Source organism: Bubalus bubalis, chromosome 15 (genome assembly GCF_019923935.1).
Source record: "Bubalus bubalis isolate 160015118507 breed Murrah chromosome 15, NDDB_SH_1, whole genome shotgun sequence".
Classification (NCBI taxonomy): domain Eukaryota; kingdom Metazoa; phylum Chordata; class Mammalia; order Artiodactyla; family Bovidae; genus Bubalus; species Bubalus bubalis.
Genome location: NC_059171.1, coordinates 60,973,091 through 61,000,115, shown reverse-complemented (window position 1 = coordinate 61,000,115; position 27,025 = coordinate 60,973,091). Strand labels below are relative to the sequence as shown.

General features: G+C 43.8%; 1 protein-coding gene across 3 annotated transcripts in view; it reads right to left on the bottom strand.

The window, feature by feature from the left end:
- Positions 1-27,025, bottom strand: part of LOC102412826 (suppression of tumorigenicity 18 protein) — a 91,374-nt gene that overhangs the window by 49,873 nt on the left and 14,476 nt on the right. For all 3 annotated transcript variants that reach the window (XM_025265422.3, XM_025265423.3, XR_006544995.2), the window contains exons 5-6: positions 9,285-9,484; positions 1,007-1,801 (exon numbers count right to left, since the gene is read on the bottom strand). In XM_025265422.3, coding sequence (XP_025121207.1) covers positions 1,007-1,801; positions 9,285-9,484 — 995 coding nt within the window. The remainder of the gene's footprint in view (positions 1-1,006; positions 1,802-9,284; positions 9,485-27,025) is intronic.

Sequence of the window (27,025 nt, the reverse complement as noted above, 5' to 3'; positions counted from 1 at the left end):
GGTTACCAGTGGGGAAGCGTGGGGTGGGAGAGATAAATTAGGAATTGGGGAATGATGTATACACACTACTACATGTAAAATAGATAACTAACAAGGACCTACTGTATAGCACAGGGAATTATACTGAATATTCTATGATGACCTACATGGGAAAAGAATCTGAAAAAGAATAGATATATGTATATGTATGACTTAGGGCTTCCCAGGTGGTAAAGTGACGAAGACTCCACCTACAATGCAGGAGATGCAGAAGACACAGGCTTGATCCCTGCGTAGGGAAGATCCCCTGGAGGAGGATCCAGGACTCTGGAGTAGGTTGCCCTTAAGGACCACCCCTTGGGACACCCCACTTAACTGAAGGACTCATCACCAGGCCCACACAGTGCAGGACTTGGTGGTGGTGGGGTACATCTTCATGGGAGATGCAACTTCCCAAAGTCTGAGGATCGATTTTAAGGTCTCCTCCAAGCACATTGACTTTCTCTTTCAAGTTTGGTCCAGATGTTTCCAGACCCAGAGTCAGAAAGCTTGTTTAAAGCATAGGCTTATAAAGGAATTAGCTCCCAGTCTCCTCCCAAGAATGATGAGAACATCTTGCCTGGCTTTGCAAGTAGCCTGACGTTGATGAAACTCCAAGCTAGTGAGATGATCCCAGAAAGAGGGTGGGAAGGAACAGTTAAAATTCAGTAAGTACTAATGTACTTCTAACGTATCCAACATACCACTTTTTTAAAAAAGTACCATATATTTTTTAAAAAGTCATATTAAGAGAAATACAGTCAATAATTTTTCTTGTGTGTGAAAACCAAGTAAAACCAACCAAGCTTGATCTGAGAACAAGCTAGAGAATAGGAGAAAAATTTGGTAATTTTATAGTACAAATTGGATTTTTAAACTGTGTTAAACTGTCAAAAAGCTATCTGGCAGAAGCAATCAAATCTCACTCGTTCTCCACCCCCAACTCTAAAGCAATGTTAAATGAAATAAAAGCAAAACTGGGTCTTACGTTTATTGGGAAAGACTTGTCTTCCACCCATGTCGATGACTTTGGTTTGCCTCCTCTCCCCGGAGAGATGCTCCAGCAGAAAGCGGTCCAGCTCTTTGTAGGTGTTGTGGAAGACGCAGCCTCGCTCAGCCTGCAGGGCAATCGCCTGCTCCAGCAGACTCAGGTTCCCCTTGGCTTTCTCCAGGGCAGTGGCCTCCTCCGTCCCCGCGGCCGGACACCCACGGCCGTGACCGCGGTCCTCACTCCTTGGGAAGGAGGGCTGGGCTGGGCCATCGGATGGGTCCAACGGAGTGTTCTGAGGGTCTTTCCTTTCTGTTTCTGAATCACACACATTTTTGCAGGAGATAAACTTGTTGCCTTCAGTTTTTATTTCGGGAACTTCCAGTAGGTCTTTCCTATCATCCACTAAAACATACTTTGGGACCCTCGGAGGTTTGGCTTCTTCTGAGAAGCTGGAGCCACTGTCCCAACCATTCTCCGCACTTTCAGAGTTACTGTCGCTGTCGGAGGAGGGTGAGAACCGCAGCTGGGAGATGTCGGTCTTATCTTTTCCATCGTCGGAAGGAACCATAAAGCACTCGTCCACTTCGTCCCCCTCTGCTTTTAGAGACTGGATGCCACTGTCGTTTAAGTTTTCACTTATGGTCTGAGCAGATGCACTTTTTTCCAGTGTCCCCAAGTGCATTAGAGATTTGACCATGAGTTCCTGATAACAGCCATATCTGTCTTCCTTCCCATCTGAGTTTTCTTGTGCGGTTGAATGAAACTTCTCATCCATGGGTTTTATCATGATTTCTTCAAGGGGAAAAAGAAAGCCATTATTTGAAAAACAAGAATAAAAATATTTTAAGGAAATTACAATGACCAATAAATAAATAGATACATATACAATGGGCTTCCCTGGTGGCTCAGCGGTAAAGAATCCGCCTGCAGTGCAGGAGACACAGGTTCGAACCCTGGGTCAAGAAAATTCCCTGGAGGAGGGCATGGCAACCCACTCCAGTATTCCTGCCTGGAGAATTCCATGGACAGAGGAACCTGGAAGTCTACAGTCCATAGGGTTGCAAGGGGTCAGACGCGACTGAAGTGACTTAGCACACACACATACATATATAATAGATGCAATATGTGAATATGTGGACTCCATCAGTTTTATAAACATTGGGTAGAAAAATATACACTCTCGACAAAACAAAGTAAAATTCAGACCTTAATGTTCTTAAGAATTACTTTTAAAGAAATGAGCTATTTGAATTTTCAACATGTCAGAGCTAAGTGTGTTTAGTTACTGAAATAAATGCTCAACCATCAGAGTTCTGAATGTGAAATTCACATTACTGTACGTCTTATATTTGCAAGTCTCAGCCAACTGGAAGAAAATCAAATATATGTCCTATTACACATTTTAAAGGAAGTATTCATTGGTTTTCTCTGCTCGCTGGCAATATATTTTCAAAGCTTATTCAGTCAATTTTCTCTACTTCTGTAGTGTCCCAAACAAACTTTCAGATTTTATGGAGTGTTAGCTAAAATACACAACTCATCTACACAGAGATGGTAACTAAAAGAAGCCCTGATCACTTTCATACTTGTAACATGAAAATTCCACACCAAAGGAAACACAAGTAAATGGAAAAAGAGTAAGACAGAATAATGCCTTGACCAGGAGCACAGTTTCTGGCCTGGTACCCATGTACACTTATGTGAAAAGAGAGGTAGGGATAGTTAGAGGATGCTGAATGTCAGCTAGTTGTTCCCCGTCCTGATGGTCAAGAAGGCCTGGGACTGAGGACAGGCGCCCATACCCGTGTGTCCTTGTTGTATCCACATGCAGAGCAGCCATCGGTGTCGCCCCCTTCCCTCTTGGCAGTGGCCTAGTCGGGGTGACAGACTGTGTGTTTATTTATATACACTGTCCCCGTGCAAACACACTAGCTGAGGTGCAGGTCCGTGGGTGCCCCAGCCCCAGCCTGGCACCTGGGGAGGGGTTGCCCAGGGAGCTCAGCGCTTGCCAGCCTATGAAATACACCAGACAACCCAGCAGTGGTCCCTGGCATTCATAAAGACAAAAAAAATAAAGCAGGACCATTGCTGTGTCTCTACAGGCAGAGTGGGGGATGGGAAGACAAAATAATAAGCCTCCTTAAAGACTGTTAAAGACACCAAGTGCAGGGCATTCTGCGTTAATGCACATCTCGGGAGGAAAGAAAAGCACAGACGTCCCGCGGAAGGGCTGCGGGAGAGGGTGTCTGTGCAGAAGACAATATGCCTTTTTTTGGGTCCCATTTAATTTTTTATAAACATTGTCTCTGACAAGGACACTCAAAAATACATCTCCATCATCTTCCTTTCTGGTAATTATCTCCCTAAATCAACACTGGACTGCCAGGATCAAGTAAATATTGCCATAGTAACTAAAAGCATTTTTGGATGAAGAGAAGAATTGAGTCACAACACTAGCCCCTTTAAATACCACTGATTATAGGGTGCAGTCCTTTGTTGGGATCTATTCAACATAAACTGAAAAATTTAACATTTTACTTCCTAGAAAAGAGGCTGGCAAAACCCAGCCCATAATATTTGAGAGGATGGTCTATCCTCTCCTGAATTCATATCAGAGGAACTCCAGGTTTAAATAATGTATTAAACATAGTCTAAAATGCAAATGAAGTTTTTCTCAATATCACGGCTGGCTATTAAGAGAAAGTGTAAAGGGTTATGATAATTTTAGAGTATTATGAACTACAGAAAACAAATAAAAAGCGTTTTCCGTGAATATGCTCAATTCATTGAACTATTCTCTCAACTCCACTTAAGTACCCACATGTGTACAATAATGATTTATAGACATTATACCTAATTATGCATATTTGGGCTGTGTGAGAGTGCTAACAAAAGCTCTGGAAAGCAACAATTACCTCTGTTGCTTAGCTACATAGTTTAAAATATTCCTATTAAGTGCAGATCGTCGGAGAGGCGGGGTGACAGCCGTGCACGTGCGCCCGACAATGCGTGTCACCGAGCCGCTGCCAATGCGAGCGTTTTGGGTCACTTCCAGTTTCCATAATTGTTTGGTTCAACTGTTGGTTATATGCTAAAAGAAAATATTTATTAATTATTCTTCAGAAAGAGAGGAGCCCTGCCGGGAGAGGTGCCGGCGAGCGGTGTCCGGGGGCTTCCAGGCATGCTCAGCAAACCTGCCAACCAACCTGCCCCGCGCCCACCCGCTGCTGTCGCTGTCACAGAGAGACCCTGAGTTCACTTCGAGCCTGACAGATCTGTGATGGGGTGCCCAGGCTCCCTATATGCTCTATGCTCATGCAATTTTATTTTCCGGGGTGGCTCAGTCATCTATTTTGTGCTTCTGCCCCTGAAATAACCCAAGAGACCTGTGTTGGGGACCTCATTTGAGTCTGGGCCTGGCATGTGTCTGTGTCAACTGCGATGGCTCCTCAGCCTCATGGGAGAGCAGGTGACACCCTACGGGTCATCCATAAAGGATGGACACTGTCCCTTTCCTGACGCTGCAGCAGAACAAGCGATGGCAGAGGAGACATAGGAGCCTCCATCTGGACAAGGTGGGGCCTGTCTTCATTCAGAGTGAGTAGTGACCTGCTGGCCATGGAAGGGCCCAGTCTTGCATCTGAAGAGGACTCAGCCCTGGTTGCCATTGTCTACATCACACACGCTATGATCACCAGCTGCCTGGGGGACGTGAGGAGTCCCCCTCCTCACGTGCACAGTGTGGAGGGAGACTCCTCCCCAGGTTTGAAGTCCAGAGACTGGGGGTCATGACCTGTGCGATCTCAGGCAGGCCACTGTCCTTGGAGTCCTGGGTCCTCATCTTTAAAGCAATGATAAGGTGCTCCCCTGGTAGTCCAGTGGTTGAGAATCCACCTTTCAATGTAGAGGACCCAGGTTCGATCCCTGGTTGGGGAACTAAGATCCCACATGACTCGGAGCAATGAAGCTTGTGCACTGCAGCTACTGAGCCCGGTGCTGCCAACTGTGGAGCCCACGGGCTCTAGAACCTGTGCTCTGCAACCAGAGAAGTCCCCTCGTGCTGCAACTAAGAAAGCCCTTGAGCCACAACAAAGACTCAGCACAGTCAAAATTTTTCTAAAAAACGATGATCCGATATCCCAGTGACCAACAAGCCAATAATAAGATATCCTGACAATAAACTGGTATGTCCTTGATATAGTGTCCAGTTACTTATTTCATTTAATCTTCACTATAACTCCAAGAAAGGTACTTTTGAATCTCTTCTACCAAAGGGAAACCAGGGTTCTAGAGAGCTAAGGGCTTGCCCAGTTCACATGGCCAGCCAGTGGGGGGCTAAGAGTCAACTCTGAAGCCAGGTGCCTACTGTTTGCCCAAATCTGGATACTTTCAAGACTGAATTATAGGCAAATACTAAAATACACCTGTCAGCTAACTGGTGATGAAAAACAACACAACCTAATGTATAAATAAAAATACAAAAAACAAACACAACAACAGAGCAAAAACTAACACAGTGCATCTCACAACACGTGAGGGAAAATTCCTCTGGTGCACTCCTGGGCTTGGAGAGGGGCAACACTTTCCTCGTAGAGCAAAAAATAAATAAACTGTTCTTTGGGGGGGGGCCCTGATATGTAAAAGCTCACATTTGTTGATTTACTTTACATCAAAGTCTCTTCTCTGAGGGGTCTGGTAATCCTGAATGTACAGAGCAGTGATCACCCATGCATGTCAGCTGTTCTGCATCAAAACGGTTTAAACAAAAGAAATCCTCCTGGTGGTCCAGTGGTTAAGAATCTGCCTTCCAATGCAGAGGACACAGGTTCAAGTCCACGTTGGGGAACTAAGATCCCACATGCTGTGGGGCAACTAAGCCTGTGCTCTGCAACTAGAGAAAGTGTGCGCTGCAACTAAGACCCCATGCAGCCAAAAATAAAAATAAATATTAAAAGAAAGCAAGCCTCCGAATGTCACAACACGTTTTGAGTTTGATTCCTTTAGTATAACTAAGTTTCGGATTTTAGTTCTGTTTCTAGCTAAATGATTTTTACAGGCAAATTAGTTTTCCAGGCCTCCTGAGTTATGTCAGTTTTGCTGAGAATAAAAGCCCTAAGAAATGAATTCGTCTCTCAGAGTTTTTAAGTGGGAGTGGCTTATCCCTTACTTGCTGTTTCTTGAGAGATAATACATTCAAAATGTCACCCCAGCCCTCAGAGCTCCCACGAGTGTGAGGAGTTTCTCAGATCCACGAGCTAGTGCTCACAGCCTGGGAAGGACTCCAGACAGTGGTTCACCCTACTTCTTTCCTTCATCTGCACTGGGAATGTGTGAGCTCAACCTGCCTCCTGATGGTGCTTTGAGCTCACCTTCCGTTTGCCCCAGTGGAAACGGTGCATCTGCATTGTTTTGTCTAAATTCTCTTCTATCTATCGCTCTTTTCCTAAAAATGTTTCTTCTGTGGCACTGGGCTTTTGTCGCAGCATACAGGATCTTTAGTTGCAGCATGTGGGATCTAGTTCCCTGACCAGGGATTACACCCAGGCCCCCTGCATTGGGAGCTCAGAATCTTTGTCACTGGACCACCAGGCAAGTCCTTCTTCTATGATTCTTATTGCCCACGGGCAGCTCTTGGAAAGATAACTGGCAGAAGGTGCACGAGGCACAATTTTGCCATTAAAGGGACTCAAGTTCATGACCTTAGCTTTCATGAGCTTGTATCCTCTCTCATCACCTAAACTGCCCACTGAAGACACAGTCAGGCACACACCTGGTCAGGTGAATACCTTGGGGCACCTGGATGGTAGATAAAAGCCCTTAGGCTGGGCTTGGATGAAAACCCAGCTCTCTTTCTCTTTGGGGGACTTGCTTAGCAGGCTAAAGACCACTTAGAGTTTTCCTCTCTCAGCCAGGGAAGGGAGCACCTGGGACTGGTCATTTCTGGACATGTGACTTCGTGACTTGACATGGGGGGAACTTTGCCCAATCTGCCTTCTAAAGATACTAAGAGCATGAGGACTGGATTATGGAGCATGGTTAGCTGAGAGATCAGAATCTTGCTTGTCCTTTGACTGTCTCTTAATTATCTTCTTTCCAACAGCTACAAGCTGCATCACCTTCAGCATTAACTCGTTTGTCCTCAGTGGTCTCATCTGCACACCTGTGGTCACAATTACACAGTCATGTCACTGTTGGGTGGGTTAAGTGATATGATTTATGTGTTCAAGATATAGTAAGAATCAAAAGTAATGGCCACCACAGTGTAAGTTTAGCATATTCATTATTAGTAGTGGTGGTTCTAAAATTGAATATAAAAAGAGTGAACCTTTCTGAAGCTGCAGAGAGATGTCCATCAGTGCTTATAAGTGAATATTTAACTGAGAACATTTGACAGTATATTTTCCTGATCAATATCAAGCACCTACAATGATCATTCAGCGACAACAGAAGGTGGGAAGCCAGTGGGCAGGTACAGACCTGGTCTTCATGGCACCTACAAAATGTGTTGGTGTAAAAGATGCCCATTTTCTTGAATACTTGGTAAATTAATGTCAATGGTATTAATTATTGTGTGTGTATATGCTGTGCTCAGTCATGTCCGACTCTTTGTGACCCCATGGACTGTAGCCCGCCAGGTTCCTCTGTCCATGGGATTTCCCAGGCAAGAATACTGGAGTGGGTTGCCATTTCCTACTCCAGGGGATCTTTCTTACCCAGCGATCAAACCCGTGTCTCTTGCATCTCCTTATACCTCAAGTCTAACCATACTAAATCAAGGATTTTCCCTGACACTAGATTCAACCTGCAATTTTCAGGAATCAACAAGAAACTGACCAGCCCAAGGAAACAAACAAACAAAAAAGTCAAGGATGATAATTTACAGATGAGCCATGAGGCTTGAAGACGTATGTTAAATACAGAAAAGCCAGGAAATTTACTCCAACGCTAATAAATAAGAATACAATTGTTTTAACTACAGAATCTCACACTACTTGCAAGTGGAGATTACTGGAGACCGATGATTGTGCTCCAAGATTTGCATCCACTCAGTCAATACACTTTGACACTTTTTCTGTTAACTCCTATTGCAATTACTACCATTTTATATGCAATAGCTTTTTATGACCTAAGAATCTCATTGCCTTAGGCTTGTATAAAGTATATTTCTTTCCAAACGACAATTTATTTGGTATATTTTGATTACCTAAAAACACATTAAAAAAGATGTGTATGTAATAGCACATGAAAGTGAAAAGTGTTACTCGCTCAGTTGTGTCCAACTCTTTGCAACCCACGTACTGTAGCCTGCCAGGCTCCTTTGTCCATGGAATTCTCCAGAAAGGAAAACTGGAGTAGTTTGGCATATCCTTCTCCAGAGTATCTTCCCAACTCAGAGATCAAACCCGGGTCTCTCACATTGCAGGCAGATTCTTGACTGCCTGAACTACCAGGGAAGCCCATACTTAGGTCTAATAGCAGATACGTACATTTAATTTCACTTTCTAATTAAGTCAAGGTTTAGATCTCCATGTATTTTTAAAAACAAACTTTTGAGATACTTGGCATGTCCTTCAATGTCAGCCTCATGCACAAAGTGGTCTGTGATGGTCTAGCTCCTGGAGGTACCGTGAGAACCGGGTCTAGTGGGTGTGACCGTGAACTGGGGAGAAGCACATCCTAAAAATTTCAAAATAAAATTTGGGATGGGGGATTAAGAGATGCAAACTACTATGTGTAAAATAGATAAGCAACAGGGTGTATCACACAGCACAGGGAATTATAACTGTTTATGGTATACAGAAAAAATACTGAACACTATGCTGTACACCCAAAACATAATATTGTGAATCAATTATAAACGTCAGTAAAAAATTAACAAAGTAAAATTTCAAAATGGAGACTGCATCTCATATGTCATTTGGAAATGTTGTAAAGCTCATTTTGAGGTTTTCTCTTTTAGGGATTGGACATCCGCCCCATTGCTGAGTCAAGGTCTTTTTCAATTGCAAGGCTGAGCAGCTTTTACCTTCTGCAGAAAGAGGCACAGTCCAAGCTTGTGCTCCTGCAAACGGCCCAGGGGCAAGGATGCTCTGTGGCTTGTGTTTGACCTCCCTGCTGTAACAGAGGAAAGCCGGTCCTTGCTAGCAGATGCTGAGGGAAACCAGTGTCTGGTTTTGATCCCACGTTGGACATGCGGCATGTTCCCCCTAAGGTGGGCCTGGGTCTGTGTACTGGGGAGGAAGTGAAGTAAAGCTGGGGCCAGGCCCCGTGCTACCTGTGCTGGGGTGATGGTTGGTCTCTAGGCGGCCGTCCTGCCCCTCTGCCTCCGCCTGGTCTGCACGTCCCTCCTCGCAGTCCACGCTGGGGCTGTAGTGTCGGGGCTTCATGAGCAGGGACTTTCTCTTGTTCACCGGGACCCCCAAAGCCTGCTCCCCGGCTCTTCTCTTCTTGGCCGTGGTGCAATCGTGTGCAGCACTGCAGTAACAGACACAGGTTAAGAACACGGCAAAAGAGTTCACAGCTCCCTGACCCTTGACCATCACCAAGTAAACCCAAAGGAAGTTGTAGCCCAGTTTGGGATTAGTTGTCGGCACTGACAAAAACAGCCGGGGAGTTGAATCCATTGAACTGTGTAGATTCTATTTTACTGCTGATCAGAAGAGTTAAAAAAAAAATCATCCTTAATCCTGAGTAAGCATATGTTAATCTGAGCTTTGCCTGGCACTAGACTAAATACCCAGGGACGGATGAAACAAGATTTGCACTGGTTTGTTAATCCCAAGAAAGAGCTAATGTGAAAAATATACCACCAGCTACGAGAAATGTGTCCAGTATGGATAAATCACAAGGTTTTTTGGATAGTTGTTTGCTACTGAAACTGCTTATCTCCGCCACAGTTGCATGTCAAACTTGAGATGCCATATCCTGGGCTTTGACTTGAAAGATGGGGCATTAAGTGTGTGTGGGGGGGGGGGCGGTGGGTAGGCTGTGAACATTTGATCAGCCCATCTCCAGGCACAGAAAAAAGTGGAAGGATGCTCATGGCACTCTGCCGTTTGAGTCTCACCCATTTGGCACACAGAACAAACAAATAAAAGGAGGAGAAAGGAGACTGGATTTCACAAAAATGGACCACAGTTTATCCTTACTCCTACTCTCATAGCGTTTTATTTGGAAGTCCTCCTGAGGATGGCCCTTTGAAAACACATTTCCTACATATAGCTCGCTTGGCGTCAGTGCAGCTCACTCTGTGCTAAAGTTAAAGCAAACATTCTCTTGGTGAGATCTAGGAAGACCAGAGGGTTCAGCCAACACTGAGTCTCTGACATATATTTATTAAATGCTCTTTGGAGAAAAATGCGAGGGCTTAAGATGAAAAGATCCAGAGGAGAGAACCCTAGTCACAGAGTAATGAGATGTTATTCATTCCATCTCTAAAAGAAGGTCGAATATTCAGTAATATTAAGACAAGGCCTTAAACTGTTCTCTTAAAAACATCAATACGGAGAAATACCCATGGTGGCCTGTTTGTGAAAATTATCTGATCATCATCATACATGAATTCTTGGGCTTCACAGGTGGTGCAGTGGTAAAGAACCCGTCTGCCTAGGCAGGAAACTCAAGAGACTCAGATTCTATCCCTGGGTTGGGAAGATCCCCTGGAGAAGGGAATGGCAACCCGCTCCAGTATTCTTGCCTGGAGAGTTCCATGGACAGAGAAACCTGGAGAGCTACAGTCCATGGCATCACAAAGAGTGCGACATGACTGAGCACAGGCACATACACATGAATTCTTGAATTTAGAAGGGTAGCCTTTAAAATTTCAGAAGAAAATAAGTGCTATTCTTTCTGGGAAATAAAAGATTCTAGAAGGAGGGATAATTCAAGAGGGATAGAAATCCCTCAGAAAAAAAAAGATTAAAAATTGAGAATTGAAGATTATCCTGATGTGGAAGAGAAGAGCAAGTTTCTGAGACAAACTAATGTGCTTTGGCAACATTTCTCTGATGAGTCCAAATTTAAAGTGACCATGTACAGACAATGGGGTAGAATAGAATCTAAGCAAATGAGCAGGAGAGCAGACAGGGGCCTTCAGGAGGAGACTGCATGGCCCGAGCCTGGCCAGTCAAGCAGCACAGTCCATAACACATGTGTCCTATGTCACGGGAGCAAACGCAGACAGATAAGCAGACCTCCCGGGGCCCATGCCTTCTCTGGCCAGGAGGACAACCTGTGAAAGGGGAGGGACAAGAGAAGAAAGCTCCCAGGAATGTGAAGAGGGTTCAAGAAGCCCCCTAAACCAAGTCTCCTAAACCAAGAGAGTTTCCATCAAGATGCTCACAAAACACACAAGTAAGACCACTTAACCACTATCCAGAACCAAGAAGATTTATGGAAGATGAAAGAGGCTTCCAGCAAATGACATTCAGATACTAAAATGGGGAAGGAAAGTGGACTCTAAACACCAATGTAAGCAGAGCATGGGCTTTGGAAAAGAGGCTGGGAAGGTTTATTCAAACAAAGCTTCATCAGCACCAGGACAAACACTGGTCACAGACACCTGGCTGGAGGCCTTGGCCAGTCCAACAAATACCATTACTTTCTGATGGTTGAGGTGATGGATGAAGTGGAACATCTAGTTCCGGTGGGATTCTTACAGATTTTGCCTTGTCAGTATATATTTTTGAAAATAAATTATCTCCTGGAGCTACATAATTTGTTCTCATTTTCTTTTTTTTTAATATAATTTTATTTATTTATTTTTGACCATGCTGGGTCTTCACTACTACATGGGCTTTACTCCAGTTGCAGCAAGGGGGGTCTACTCTCGACTTGCAGTGTGCAGGCTCCTCGTTGCTGTGGCTTCTCTTGTTGCAGGGCACGGGCTCTAGGGCACACGGGCAGTGCATGGTCTCTAGAGCACAGGCTCAGTAGTTGCCACACATGAGCGTCATTGCTCCACGGCATGTGGGATCATCTTACATCAAGGATCAGACCCATGTCTCCTGCGTTGGCAGGCAGATTCTTTACCACTGAGCCACCAGGGCAGCCCTGTTAATATTCTTATCTTGTTAATGTTTTTATCCGAGTTTATTTAGGAAGACAAGGAACTTCTCAAAATCACATGACCTGTAACTTGTGGGGCTGATATTTGAATCTGGCCTGCTGGTCCCCAAAGTTCATGTTCTCCCTGTGTGTCGCCAAATCAGAACAAGGAACCTGGGTAATTTCCATCTGCCTTTGACAACTAGGTGAAGCAGGCCCTGTTAAACCAGTCACCACTCTAACCGAAGGAAGCCACCTGCCACAGGGCTGATCCCAATGATTCAGGTCTCATTAAATGAGGAGATGACACTCAGTCAAAGCAAAGAAAAATGCTGCAAAATGTGGTTAAGACACAGGGTCCCCCCACAATGTCCATAGTGCAGAGCAGTGGAATGAACATAATGAGGAGACATTAATAATAATAAAGATCAAGTTCAGCATTTGGGTCCAAACAATAACTTGTGGAAGGATGAAAAGGATATTATGGTTCTATTAAAAAATACAAATATAGTTTCAAATAAATTAATGCATTTGATATTAACAGTGCATGAAGCTCCTTATATAATATTAGCTGTGTCATCTGCAACGAGTAATTGAATCTTCTGGGATGCTAAATTCCTCATCCAACGAAGAGGGATAACAATTCCCATATCACATGTTGTGGGCAAAGAAGGTGCTATTCGTGCTGCTGGTGACAAAAGCAGGTCAGGGCAAGGCGGTTCTGACCCCCGGTTCTGACTCTCTGTGCCTTGGACTCCACCAAAACTCGGCTGAAGGCTCCACCCAGCAACTCCAAACTCTCCCCCACCGGGTGCCCTGCACAGACTGACGCAAGCTTCTGTGTCTGTAAATGTGTTCTACTTTTTGACATCGTATTTGTATTTACATAAATTACATTAGATTTATATACAACATTTGCTTTAAATCTCACATTCTGTGCATTTCTCCACTGCAAAGTAGCTGTGGCCCAGGCAGCATTTGGAGCTGAAATGAAAGCCTTTATAATAAATATTGCCCTTTGTGTGTGCATGGAGAATGGGCCCCCTCCCTCGTTTTCCCCGAGGGCACACTGTTTTGGCTTTAGTGTGACACTTCACTGTGGCACTGCAGTGAGGGAAAGCCAGGCTTTACATGCCACTGAAAGAAATGCCACAAAATGCTAACATATCTTCTCAAGGTTGCCAGAAATCATTTCCACTGGGTTGTGTTTTCCCATCTGCGGAGCTCTGAAATGTTAAGGAAATAAATGAGCTCTATTATCTATATTTTTCTAGTAGATGAGAAAGAAAGAGAAAAAATACACTCAGCCCTGCATTTATTGTTCTATTCAATCAAACTGTTGCTTTAAACATGCAGAGTCCTCCAGGGAGCGTTACCGATGCACCGACTGCCTTTCAATGCCATATTTCATATCTGTGGTTTTGATTTTATTAAAATATCTTTAGAAGATCTGTATTTTTACCTGAAAAATTTGGTTACATTTTCAGAAAATGCTTCCATTTGGTAACCTGAATTCTAACTTGAAATGGTGCTCCCTTTGATGACAACATATAGCTGAAATTTTATTCAAAAATGATGGAGGACAATAGCAATCAGATAACACTGATGATAGATTCATTGTTGGAGGTCTGTTTGACGTCAAATTCACTGACCTTTCAGGTTTAGGAAACTGTGAGTCCCTCAAATCTGTGCAATGAACACTGGTTTCTAGAATAATTTTCCAGCTTATTTTACACAGTAATAAATCCTCAATGCAAGTTAACAGGAGATATGTAACACATTTAAAAACACAGGTTCATATATGGGAATGGGCTTCCCAGGTGGCACTAGTGGTAAAGAATCCTGCCTGCCAATGCCTATGTAAGAGACGCAGGTTTGATCCCTGGATTGGGAAGATCCCCTGGAGGAGAGCATGGAACCCCACTCCAGCATTCTTGCCTGGAGAATCTCCATGGACAGAGGAGCTTGGCGGGCTACAGTCCTTAGGGTCGCAAAGAGTTGGACATGACTTAAGTGACTCAGCACAGACATATATTGGGACATCTATTTCCCACATATATGGGAATAGAATCTAAAAAAGAGTGGATATATGTATATATATATAACCAACTCACTTTGCTATATACCTGAAACTAACACAGTATGGTACATCAATTATTCTCCTATAAAAATTAATTTTAAAATGTAGGTTCAACAATAGCTATATTTTGAGTACATCCCACCAAAAGAATAGAACAGGAAAACAAATGGAAGTTATAAATCCCTGAGTCCAAGAAATTATTTACGTGCTCCAATATTTCCAGAGAAAATTCATATTGGGTATTTCTGTTGTTTTCTTCTGGTTAGAAAGAAAAGCACAGACTCATAGGAAGGGACCCAGAAGAATGAATTTGAAAAATGACTGGCAGGAAAAAAAATGCAGGTATGATGTTTGAAAAAGAAAAAACTTATACTATATTTTCAGAGACATGATATTATTTGAGGAAACCCCCAAAGACCCTACAGATAAAGTATTAAAATAAGGAAGCAAATTTAATGAAGTCACTGTTTAAAATGATTTGAACTTCTATAAACCAGTGATAAAAAATGAGAAAAAATTAAAATAAAACCATTTATGATGCATGGAAGTATGAAACACTGAGGAATAAATTAATACAAGACATGTAAAACCTATACAAAGCAAATAACATTTTGTGAAAATTAAAGACAATCTTCATAAAGGAAGAAATAGAAAATGTTCATGGAATAAAAGATTCAGTACTGAGAGATTTCAATTCTTCTCAAATTTTCCCTACTAATTTTAATGCAACCCCAAACAAAATCCCAAGAAGAATATATATATATATATATATATATATTTTTTTTTTTTAGCAATTGACAAGTTAACTCTAAAATTTGGATGGAAATGAAAAGAACCAAGAACAGCAAAAATGGTCTTGAAGAAGAACAGTGAGGAAGTTGAAACACTTACAGACCTGGATGTCAGAGTTAATCATAAACCTTTAGTACCTGAGACAGGTATTTCTGGTGCAAACATAAACAAATAGAGGAAAAGAACAGAGTATACAGCCTGTCTACTGGATCCAGAAATAGACTCACACAAATACAGGCAATTTATGGCAAAGGTGTCACTGGGGAAAGAGTTGTCTCTTCAGTGGCTGGCACTGGGTCAACTGAATATTTATCTGAAAAAAAAAGTCTTGACTCTAATTGATGGTGCATACAACAAACTATTCATGACAGGTTATGGGTTTAAACCATGTACTATGAAGCAATAAAACTTCCAGAAAAAAAAAAGTGAGAAAGTTCTTTCATGACCTTGGCAAAAACTTCCTAAGCAGTTTACAAAACATAATGATTTAAAGGAAAACACTGGTAAATTAGAACCTCTTAAACTTAAGAACCTTTATTCATCAAGAGATACCAGCCAATAAGGAGAACTTCCTGTCAATATTCTGGTTTTTAATCTATTTACACAAACTTGTTTAGGTCGTGAAAATTCATTGAGCTCTCCTCTTATCATGATAAGTACATCTTCTGTAGATATATTACACTCTTCAAAACAATAAAAGGCCAAGACAAAGAATTCTTTCAAATAAACAGGAAAATGACAAATAACTTAAAAGTGGGCAAAAACATGGCAGAAAAACTGACATGCAATTGAAGAGGCACTCAGGCTCTTTCCTCTCCAGGTAAACACAAAAACATAACTGGCTTCTTGGCAAGTGAAGTGGGAACTGTAAGTGGAATCCTCTAAAACTTCTCCGTCCCAGCATCAAAATAGTAACCCCCAAACATCATGTTCTAGAAGAAATGACAGTGGTTAGTGTCACTTAAAACTTAGAGGATGCACGGCTGGTGGGCCCTATGTTCTTTCTCTTCATTAAATTTAACAGTGTGAGTGAAGGAAGTTAGAGAAATAGCATATGACATCCTTTATCCATGGGATCTAAAAAGAAGTGAATCAAAATAGCTTATCCACAAAACAGAAAGGGACTCACAAGACTTCAAGAAGAAACTTGTGGCTGCCTAGGGGAAAGGATGGGGGGAAGGGAGAGTTAGGGAGTTTGGGATGGGCATGCACACACTGTTGTATTTAACATGCATAACCAACAAAGACCTGCTGTACAACACAGGGAAGTCTGCTCAGTGTCACGCGGCAGTCTGGGTGAGAGGGGAGTTTGGGGGAGAATGGATCCATGTGGATGTATAGCTGAGCCGCTCTGCCATGCACCTGAAACTATCACAACACTGTTAATCGGCTATATTCCAAAATAAAATAAAAAGTTAAAGTGCAGACTCTTAGTAATACTGATCCTCGGGGTTAACAGTGGGCAACCACAAACTCAAATAATAGTTCTAATTGCAACTGTTAGACCAAAATAAAGGATATTTGCTTTACAGATTAACATAGATGCAACTATGAGTGTTTTGCAGTCACTGATGTGGCAGATACATACTTTCCATCAGCGAGGGGAACCAGGACTGTTGGCATCCCCCCACTGGCTCAGCAGTAGAGAGTCCTCCTGCCAGTGCAGGAGACATGGGTTTGAGCCCTAGGTCCAGAAGATCCCCTGAAGAAGGAAACGGCAACCCACTCCAGTATTCCTGCCTGGGAGAATCCCATGGATAGAGGAGCCTGGCGGGCTACAGTCTCTGGGGTCACAAAGAATAGGACACAACTGAGCGGCTAACACACACATGTACTTGAGTATGGATTCGCCTGGCCCATCTTCAGCGCTTCAGACAGCACTGCTATCTGAACATTCTGCCAACAAGCATTCTCATGCATCTCTAAGAGACCCAGCTAGGAAGACAAAGAAAATAACTGGATATACCACTGGTATGACTTATAGCATATCCTGGCCTGATGGAGTGGCAGAATAACCTCTCAAAGGCAAAGCTGAGATGCTGGCTTGAAGGTGCTACCCTGCTGAGAGGGCGTGCCTTCTTTGGGGCCAGTATGCACACATGATGACCGTTATAGTGTCCTGCCCTCCATGGTTTGGATATTTGGGCCCAAGAACTAACAAACAGGTGGCGTTAGGAATGACTCAGTTTACTATGATTCCTAATGACTAACTTGAAGGATCTGTACATTACTCCCCCTAAATCTATCCTCTGAGGGTCTGAAGATCCTGGTCCCTTAAAAGAGGGCTTCCACTGGGGGACACCTGAGAGTCCGATCAAAGTTCCAGCTCTGCCTGCCTCTCAGTCATGTGGATTTCTTGGGCGGGGAGTCCAGCAGGCAGGAGAGGATTGCCGTCCTGGCAGGAGTATGGATCCTGGCTGTCGGGAACAGCAAGGCTGTCATTAAATTTGGGGAACAGAGAAGAACACATTTAGTGACCCTCTTGGCCTCTCCTAGTTCTTTCTGGCCAGACTTGACAGCCAATCAGCTGGGCAGCAGCCAGAGAACTTGAAGGTCGTGGTGACCAGGGCTCAGGTCCCTTAGGGATGAAGGTTACCAGGTAAGCCATCTAGGCAAGCAGGGATGCTAGGCAAGAAGGAGGACGTGGATGGAGGGGTATGTAGGCAACGAGAGGGACCAACGCTGGGAGCAGCCCCCACAGCTGAGCACCCGGGAGGAATGGCGAGACTTTGGCAGCAAGTCTCGCCCGGCTACTCGACCAGCTTCTACAGAATCAGGAGACAGGCGCCTGTGGGAAAGTTAAGTCTGTGTTCACTTGAAATGGGCCTCCTGATTCCAAGTCACAGGCTACCGCAAACACAAGTTTACTTTTACACAGATGAGCCTGGGGGTCACTTTTCTTTCATGGAGGACAATCCCCGAGTCCACGCCCAGCTTGCTCAGCCACATGGTGGACATGCGTGCCCACGCTGTGTGAAGCACAGAGCTGTGTGAAGCACAGCACCCACAGAAAACCTATAATTTAAGCTTCTCCTGTGACTCATGTCATCAATTCAGCAGCCATGTCGTTGCTATTTATCGATGGTTGGTTTGCTGTCATGGAACACTGATTCCATCGGCAAGGTTATTTGATAATATCAGGTTTATAAGAGTGAGAGTTGTTTTCCCATAAGGCCAGAGCTAATAGATGTTTTTTCCTTATTTAATTGGGATTAAGTTTTATGAATGATCAATTACTTGCATAATGTCCACAACAGTTTTTTCATAAAATGGTCAAGCCATTAAAAGCCACACTGTAATAATAATAATGATAACAACAACAACAATAATAAAAACTTACTCTGAATCCTGAGTAACAGTGGAAGAAGCTAAGAAGACTCTCTGAACCCTCCTGCTCCCCTCGCCCCACCATGCTGGTGGACACACTCTTCCCAATGATATCATTCTGGCAACACTGTCAGAACACACTCCTTTTGTGCCACCATGGGGGTCTGGAAGTTTCCATGACTGTAAAACTTAACTTCCTAATTGCCGTTGTCTCTCCCAGTAACCTGGAACTGTCTTAAAGGGAACAGAGTGCTTCTTGTTCATTTCTTATCTCCTGTACATCTATAGACATCCCAGGTGGCGCAGTGGTAAAGAACCCGCCTGTCAATGCAGGAGATGCAGGAGACAAGGGTTTGATCCCTGGGTCGGGAAGATGCCCTGGAGGAGAAAATGGCAACCCACTCCAGTATTTTCACTCCATGGAAAATTCCATGGACAGAGGAGCCTGGAGGGCTACAGTCCGTGGGTTGCAAACAGTCGGACATGACTTGAGCATGCATGCACCAGCACCAATGCATCTATGAGCCTGGGTCTTGGTATCACACTTTATAAATGTGGCCTGAAGCTGAAGTCCATCTAGATGTAAGTGTATGAAGATGACTTCATGCAAGCAGGAATTGCCTTTCCCCAGGAGAGGCATCAAAACCTACCCAGTGACTGTTCAGATGATGTGGCTGCCCATTCTCCTTGGAACAACAGGTCGTTGATCCACATGGGCTTTTGCTCCTAGTTGCCCTCTCCACCGAGGAAAGCCAAAAGAGAGATGGTGGTGGGTGGGGTTAACAGGAGCAGGTGAGTCAGTAAATCCTACTTTATTTATTCACAAAGTAAAACCATGAGCTAGGGATGGGTTTGCAGCCTCTTTGTGATCATGGGGCCGTCACTCCCGGAAACACATCAGGACCATACAAGTAAACCCTACATTTGGTGGCTTTAAATGAAGATCAGGAAGCATAAAGTACCACCTATTTTAGTACTGAATGACTAGAACACAGGTGTCCTCTGTTCTCTCCTGTGAACATTTACTGACTTTTTCTTATCCCAAGATATGCAGACTTGAACTCTTTCTAAAGAGCAGGCTCTGAATGGCTCTGAATATTGAGAATGACAGAGAGTAAGGCTTAATTTGTTTAAAAATTTGATTTAAGAATGAAATGTTTTGGGTGCTTCCCTGGTGGTCGAGTGGCTAAGACTCCACTCTCCCAATGCAGGGGGCCCAGGTTTAATTCCTGGTCAGGGAACTAGATCCCACATATCAAAACTAAGACTTTACAGGCTGGAACTAAAAATCCCCCACACTGCAGTGAAGAGCAAAGATCCCATGTGCCACAACTAAGACCTGGTACAGACAAATTAGTTAATTAATTAAAAAATAAAAATATTAAAAAAGAATGCAATGTTTTTACATTCAAAAGATAATCATAACCATATTTGGCATATTAGCAACTAACATAGTGGCTTCATGCTCTTTAAAATATAATGAATTCGCTTCTTCAGATGACATTTATATACACATACTTCTGTCAGGCAGTCTTTATATTTGATTATTGTGTAGTAAGAAGGAGAGTCACATCATTTTTGTCATCTAGAATGGATTTTATCAATGTTGCCCTTTTTCATTATTTGCTGATTTCTTTCCCTGGTTATTCCTGGTGTGGTTTCTACTATAGATATTTCTCAGTGTTCAAAAGAATGATTTTCTCAGGTTCAAGAGGGGTGGGTCTAGTAGAACATTGAAAGTAGACACTTGCAAAAGAAGAAAAGGTAATGTGAAGAGAAGGAAAGGGGGAGAGAGGGAGAGAATGTGAGGTGGAAACATCAGGAAAGGGAGGCTGGGAGGAAACTGTGTGTACCCATGCCTGAGTGTGCACCTGTGTGTGTGCCCATGTGTGTGTGCGTGTGCACCTGTGTGTGTGTGTGCACTGTGTATGTGCCCATGTGTGTGAGCATGTGTACCTGTGTGTTTGTGCACTGTGTATGTGACCATGTGTGTGCACGTGTGTACCTGTGTGCACTGTGTATGTGCCCATGTGTGTGTGCGTGTGCACCTGTGTGTGTGTGCTGTGTATGTGCCCATGTGTGTGTACCTGTGTGTGTGCACTGTGTATGTGCCCATGTGTGTGTGCGTGTGCACCTGTGTGTGTGTGCTGTGTATGTGCCCATATGTGTGTGTACCTGTGTGTGTGAGCACTGTGTATGTGCCCATGTGTGTGTGCGTGTGCACCTGTGTGTGTGCGCTGTGTATGTTCCCATATGTGTGTGTGTGTACCTGTGTGTGTGCACTGTGTATGTGTCCATGTGTGTGTGCATTTGTGTGTGGGTGTGCCGAGGGCACAATGTCAAAGACCAGCAGAAATAGACACCAAGAGCGACCACCAGGAGGGAGAGGCTCACCCACTGATGGAAACAAAACAGACCAGGGACACACACAAACACAGCAACACAATTCCCTCAACTAACACAGTGATGTCTGGCTTTTAACATGACTGTGACAAAAGACACTTTTAGAGCATGTGGCTCTTTTATGACTATCATCGTAAATGCCGATTTTATTTCTTGACATTTACCTGAATGCAGATATTTGGTCCATAAATCTAGTTTCCTTTCTTAGTTCCCTGAACTAAAAAAAAAACTAGAAACTTACAGATACACACAAGGCCATCGGTATGAACAAGAGTTGTCTGACATTTGGATGGCTTACATTTATCCTTCTCCACTTCACCAAAACATATCATGAATCATTTCACAGAACTTGCTGCCGTGCAGGAGAAATATTTAAAAGGAGGATCAAGCATTAAAATAATCAAGTGAGTGCTGAATTAGCAGGGATCATCTCCTCCAATGTATTATTAAAAATGGGTGTATGTAAATGTATGTGTCATCTCACTATATATGTGTATGTGCAAGTATATATATGCACACACAAATCTGTGCAGTGCTTTGGCAGCCAAGTATTCCACTGAATCTGAAATAACTTGTTTTTAGAGGCTGTCCCTGATTTAGAAGCTCTCAGCTAAAGATTGAGCCTGCAAGTCCACAAGTCACTTCCCATCAGAGTGAGTCTGAAGTTCAGGAAAGAGCAGATTTGACATGCAAGTGGATTGAAAGCCTGGAAGAGTTCACCAAGAAGTCACCAGCAAAGAGGGTCAGGGACACACCTGGGGTGGGGCTCCAGCGTTTAGAGACTGGGGAGCTGAGGGAGAACCAGAGCTAAGAGCTAAGATAGAATCAGAGAGGCAGGGGAGGTCAGGAAGGTGAGTGGGCCTGCCAGTTCTTCCTTCCTGCAAGGAACTTGGAGCCCCTGACCCCAAGACAGACGATGGGCTCTGTGTCTGCCTCTACCTTCAAGGACACAGGCCCTCAGAGGGCTGAGGGGGTTTGAACTCCCTCAGCTTTCACGGGGTACCAGGAAGAGCAGAGCTGACTCCATGGTCACCCCGGGCATATGAGATCGTTTCCCTACAAGTGTGGCTGTCCTGGCCTGGAGAACATCCTGCCCCATGAGCAGCATGCCATGGAGTGGAGGCATACCCCTGACCTCAGGTGGGGACCACATGAGCACCTTCACGAATCAGACGCTCCAGTGCTCACCTTCCTGCAAGAGTCCATGCATCCAGTAGCAGCGGTTCCACCTGCTGCCCTGGGACCCCAGGCCTCCTGTCCACACACTCACTAGCAGACTCCTTACAAAAGCATCTCAGAAACAGGCAGTAGGCACTTATATTCTGGCTATGATTTCTCTTCCTGACTGAAAATGACCAAAGGAAACGAAGGGCGAAAGTAATAGAATTAAGAGCACCTTGTTTTTATGTTGGATGAAATAGACTGTAGAGGAAAACATGTATTGATGGGAGAAAATAAATGAGAAATGACTATTACAGTGAGAGTGGCCTGGTTTGTAGTCAAGGGGCTGGTGGAAGCTTTGCCAACTAAACAGTCTTGATTTTATTTATTTTTGTTACTTTTTTGGCACTTTTTAATATTTTATTACTATGGGGTCTCAACCCTTTTAAATAGCCTTGACTTTGAAGGGACAGAAGTAGGGAAAGAATTGGAGAATTTGAAAGCAGAGAGGTTATAGGCACTATATAAAAGAGAATCAACATATTAAATAAAAATTCCTTCATATGAGTCACTAATTACATCAACGTAAAGGTGCTTGCTCAGTCATGTCTGACTCTTTGCAACCTCATGGACTATAGCCTACCAGGCTTCTCTGTCCATGGGATTTCCCAGGCTAGAATACTGGACTGAGTTGCCAATAATCTCTCTGCCAGGTCTCCAGGTCTTCCTGACCCAGGGATTGAACTCCCGTCTCCTGTGTCTTCTGCAATGGCAGGTGGATTCTTTACCACTGTACCACCTACCACTAATTGCATTACTTATTCTCTAAATGAACATTGGTAGACAATAAGGAAAAAAAAACACCTCAAGTGAGATCATGTACTAAAGATACAATAGTAAATAAAATAGATTTCTTGTTTCCAAAAAGTTAACAGTATATCAAAAAGAATTATGTATGATTCATTAAAGTTTTGTTCAATAGTTTGCTCTTTTTTTGATGTCTCACCAGCTAAATTCTAAACTTGAAGGCAGGGGATCTGCTTTCTTCTGGATGGGTGGACAGATGGATGAATGAATAATAAAATAGCTATAATTCAAAGTAATAAGTGCTTTAAAACAGACAGGAAAAGAAGTGCTTTGGGGACACAATGGAAGAAAGTATTAGTCAGCCTGGGAGGTCACGGGGACAACTCACGGTGGAGATGACATTAGTCATTAGCCTTAAAGAGTGCCTACAAATCCCGCAGGGGAAAAGATAAAGGAGAGAATGCTGCCAGGAACAGATGTAATAGAACTGAGATGGAAAGAGAACGATATAACATAAAATAAAATAAAATAAGAAGGAGTTTTAGGCTTGGGGTTTCCTGCAGAAAACAGTCTGGTGATGAGACTGGAAGAAGAACATTTGAAAGTGGATGTGATACGAAAAAAGCACTTTCTGTTTCAAGGAGGATGAAATAAACAAGGAGAATGATCACACAAGGGAAAAAACGAAGTGAAAAGGCAGCAGAGAGCTTCAAAGGCGAAGACAAGTCAGAAGGCACGTCTGCATAAAGCTGGAGGCCAGTTTAGCTCTGCTTGGAGGTGGGGGACAGTTCGCGGGACCCAGAGGCTGAGACTGAAAATGCTGCATGGAGCAGCCTTAGTCAAGGAGGCAGAGGGATGTGACATTTGAACTTGGCTCCGAGGTCCCACAGAGGGTCTGACCCACCACTAGGTCCCCTGGATCCAGGGTGGCGGTTCACCCAGTTTCTCCCCAACACACTCCCCTGACAAAGTCCCCGTCTGCGTTAAGAGTTCCAGGAAGTCGCACACAGAGAGGAAACACTGCAACTAAAGCACACACACGCTTTAGGGGTAGGGAGTTGACATGTCAGCAGGTGGGACACGTTTATCTGGGTTCACACTTCCAGCGGGAAAAACACAACAAAGAGTCAGAACTCTTGTTTACAAACACATACTATAATTGAGAGGAGACTTCCAGTGGGTGCATTAATAGCTTGCTTGAGAGATAACAGCAGAGATGAAGAACCTGCCAGTGATTCAAGTCAATCCTTCCTTCTCAGAAGATGAAGGAGAAATAAGAGATGGAATGAAATACTTCTACATTGGGTTAGAGATGCTCCACAGAACAACTGGGTGAGAAGACAGTGACTGCATCTGAACTCTGATGTGCCTGGGCAGGTTGAGAGGAACCTCAGTGCATTGGCTACCTACACATCAAGGTGACAAGGCAGTCACGTGATCCATGGAAGCTGAAAGAGACTCTGGATTTTGTCTGAGACATAACCAAATCCTCTGAGAATACATTGTAGATGCCTGTGAAAAGTGAAAGTGTTAGTCACTCAATCGTGTCTCACTCCTTGCAACCCAACAGACTGTGGCCCGCAGGCTCCTCTGTCCATGGGATTTCCCAGGCAAGCATACTGGAGTGGTTGCCATGCCCTCAGAGACCTCATAAGAATGCAGGTTCACTCAGTCTGGAGTTAGCCTGGGAACCTGCACTTCTATAAGCACCCAGGGGTGCTCCGAGCAGGTAGGCTCTGGGTGACACCTGGTCCCCGAGTAGGAGGGGACCTCTCCCTCTACAATGTCACCCACAGGGATGTTATCATATAATCCCCTGGTTTATTATACCAATGTGCTAACTGGGGCAACACTGGTGCAGAGTAAGTGCTGAACAAACACCACGGAAGGAAATATTCTTTCCTCAATCAAGAGTAGCAAATTGTGCTGTGTAAAAAGGTTTGTGTATCCAGGTGGCGCTAGTGGTAAAGAAACTGCCTGCCAAGGCAGGAGAGGCAAGAGATGCAGATTCACTCCCTGGGTTGAGATCTCCTGGAGAAGGAAATGGCAACCTACTCCAGTATTCTTGCCTGGAGAATCCCATGGACAGAGGAGCCTGGCGGGCTACAGTCCATGGGGTCGTACAGTCAGACACAACTGAAGCGAGCAAGCACCAGAGAAAGAAGAGCTGAGTGGATAAACAGTGATCTGTGTGGTTGAGTTCTGCAAGCCGAAAGCCTCGGTGGGTGCATCTTCATGTGTGGCCCACAAGGGTGGCCTGCATCACAGTTTTAGAAAAGGTCTGGTTTCTGGAGATGTTAGCGCCATATGTCCTAGAACCATTGGCTGACCTGTACCACCCATATCCTTGTGATAATATTGGAACATGGAAAGAAAAGGTAGAGAAAAGAAAGCATGTTTGCTTGTTCTTATTTTTTTCTGAGAAACTTTACTTGGAATAATTATGTATAAGCCCCATGCTGTTTTTCCCAAAATTCAGGCTTTATGCTGGAAAGTAGAACATACATAGCTAAGCTGGGGAGCACCCACCCCACGCAGCCGTCACCTTATAGATGCAAACGGGAGAGCACTGCTCTTCAGTCTCTCAGTTCCGCCTGCTGTGTTGGCCCCGTTCTAAAGACCCGTCCTTGACCTCAGGCCAACGGCAAAAACAACACACACCTCATGATCTGTAAAATCCATCTTGGAAGGACAAGGCCCACGCCAGTTCATCGCCTGGGAGACAGCGTTTTGAAAGGAAAACAACTAGAATGAACAGAAATTTGTACGTACTCCAGGTATTTTAACACAGACTTAAAATCACATAACCCATTCATGGAATACAAAAATCCGGAAGGAAGGACAGTGATCTCTAATCAGCAGAGAGTGCTGTGAATCAAGAAAACGCGCTGGGCTTGGTTTGTAGGTCTGATACAGTCCACCTTGATTTATTCATCCATTGGTGAGGTGTAAGTAATTATTCCCCCAAATGTGGATCCTAAGATGGAATCTCAACATGGCAGTGCAGGTTCATCAGCTGTAACAAAGATACCACCCGGTAGGGGTGCTGACGGTGGGGGAGGCTGTGGGGGGTCTGTGTGGAGTTCTGCACCTTCTGCTCAGTTTTGCTGTGACTCTAAAACTGCTCTAAAAAGTAAAGACTATTGGGGGAACAAAGGAATGCTAGGGTCTGCAGTATCGGGGCAATACAGTGACTACACTGTGTCCAGTGAGAAATGGAGTACACTCTGGACCACAGACAGGCCCACAGTTCTGACTCTGGTCCAGTCTCTTTCAGTCAAAGACCCTTGCGGGAATAAAGCACTAACTTCCCCCAACCCAGCTTGTCCATTAAACCTAGACAATGTCACTTGAAATCAACACTGAATATTCATTGGAAGGAATGGTGCTGAAGGTGAAGCTCCAATCCTTTGGCCACCTGATGTTAAGAGCCAACTCATTAGAAAAGACCCTGATGCTGGGAAAGATTGAAGACAAAAGGAGAAGGAGGTGGCAGAGGATGAGATGGTTGGATAGCATCACTCAATGGACATGTATTTGAGCAAACTCCAGGAGATTGTGAAGGACAGGGATGCCTGACTTGCTGCAGTCCATGGGGTCACAAAGAGTCAGACATGATTTAGTGACCGAACAAAGTAAAGAGACAACTAAATTAAAATTTTATTACAAAACTTCAGCTAACTAGGAGGCAGCAATAAGACCATGAAAGGACAGTGGGATTTACCTCTAATATAATTAAGAGCCTTGAATTCACTTGTGCCTCTAAAGAGTCACATCGAAAAGCCATTTCAGAGGCTGGAATATATTTTCCTAATGAGAGGAGAGGGGCTGGACTGGTGTAAAACACTTTACCGACGCACAACACAATTACCAATATTAGCAGATGCAATTGCAGGAGGATCAGATTAAGGATAACAGTAATAAAAGAAAAGAGCACAGAAAATCCAACGGTCATGATTTAGACGGACGCATGAGAGCCCCCTCAGCACCACATGTAACCTGAATTGTGCTGGAGGAAAAGCTGGAAATGCTAATAAGACACATGATTAAAGGTGGGTCTGGGGTTATAAATTGCTTTTTTAATGGTGAGGATAGTAGCTGACATAGAGGATCATAAGAAGATGAGAATGTCAGTATCAATTTTTATTAGTGTCAGGAACAATATGCAGTATATTTAAATCAGCTTCATTTGTATTAGTGTTTTTGTAAGTAGTAGCTGTAGAAGCAATAACATGTTCAATACATTCTAAAAGAAAGAACTAAATAAAGTTGCCAAGGTTCTCTGTAAAAGAGCCACAAGTTTTACACTGGGGAAAATCAGCCACATTTCCTTAGATACTCAGAATTCAGGAGCAACAAATTCTGGGTTCTGGACTAGAGCAAAGCTACAGAATCAGTCA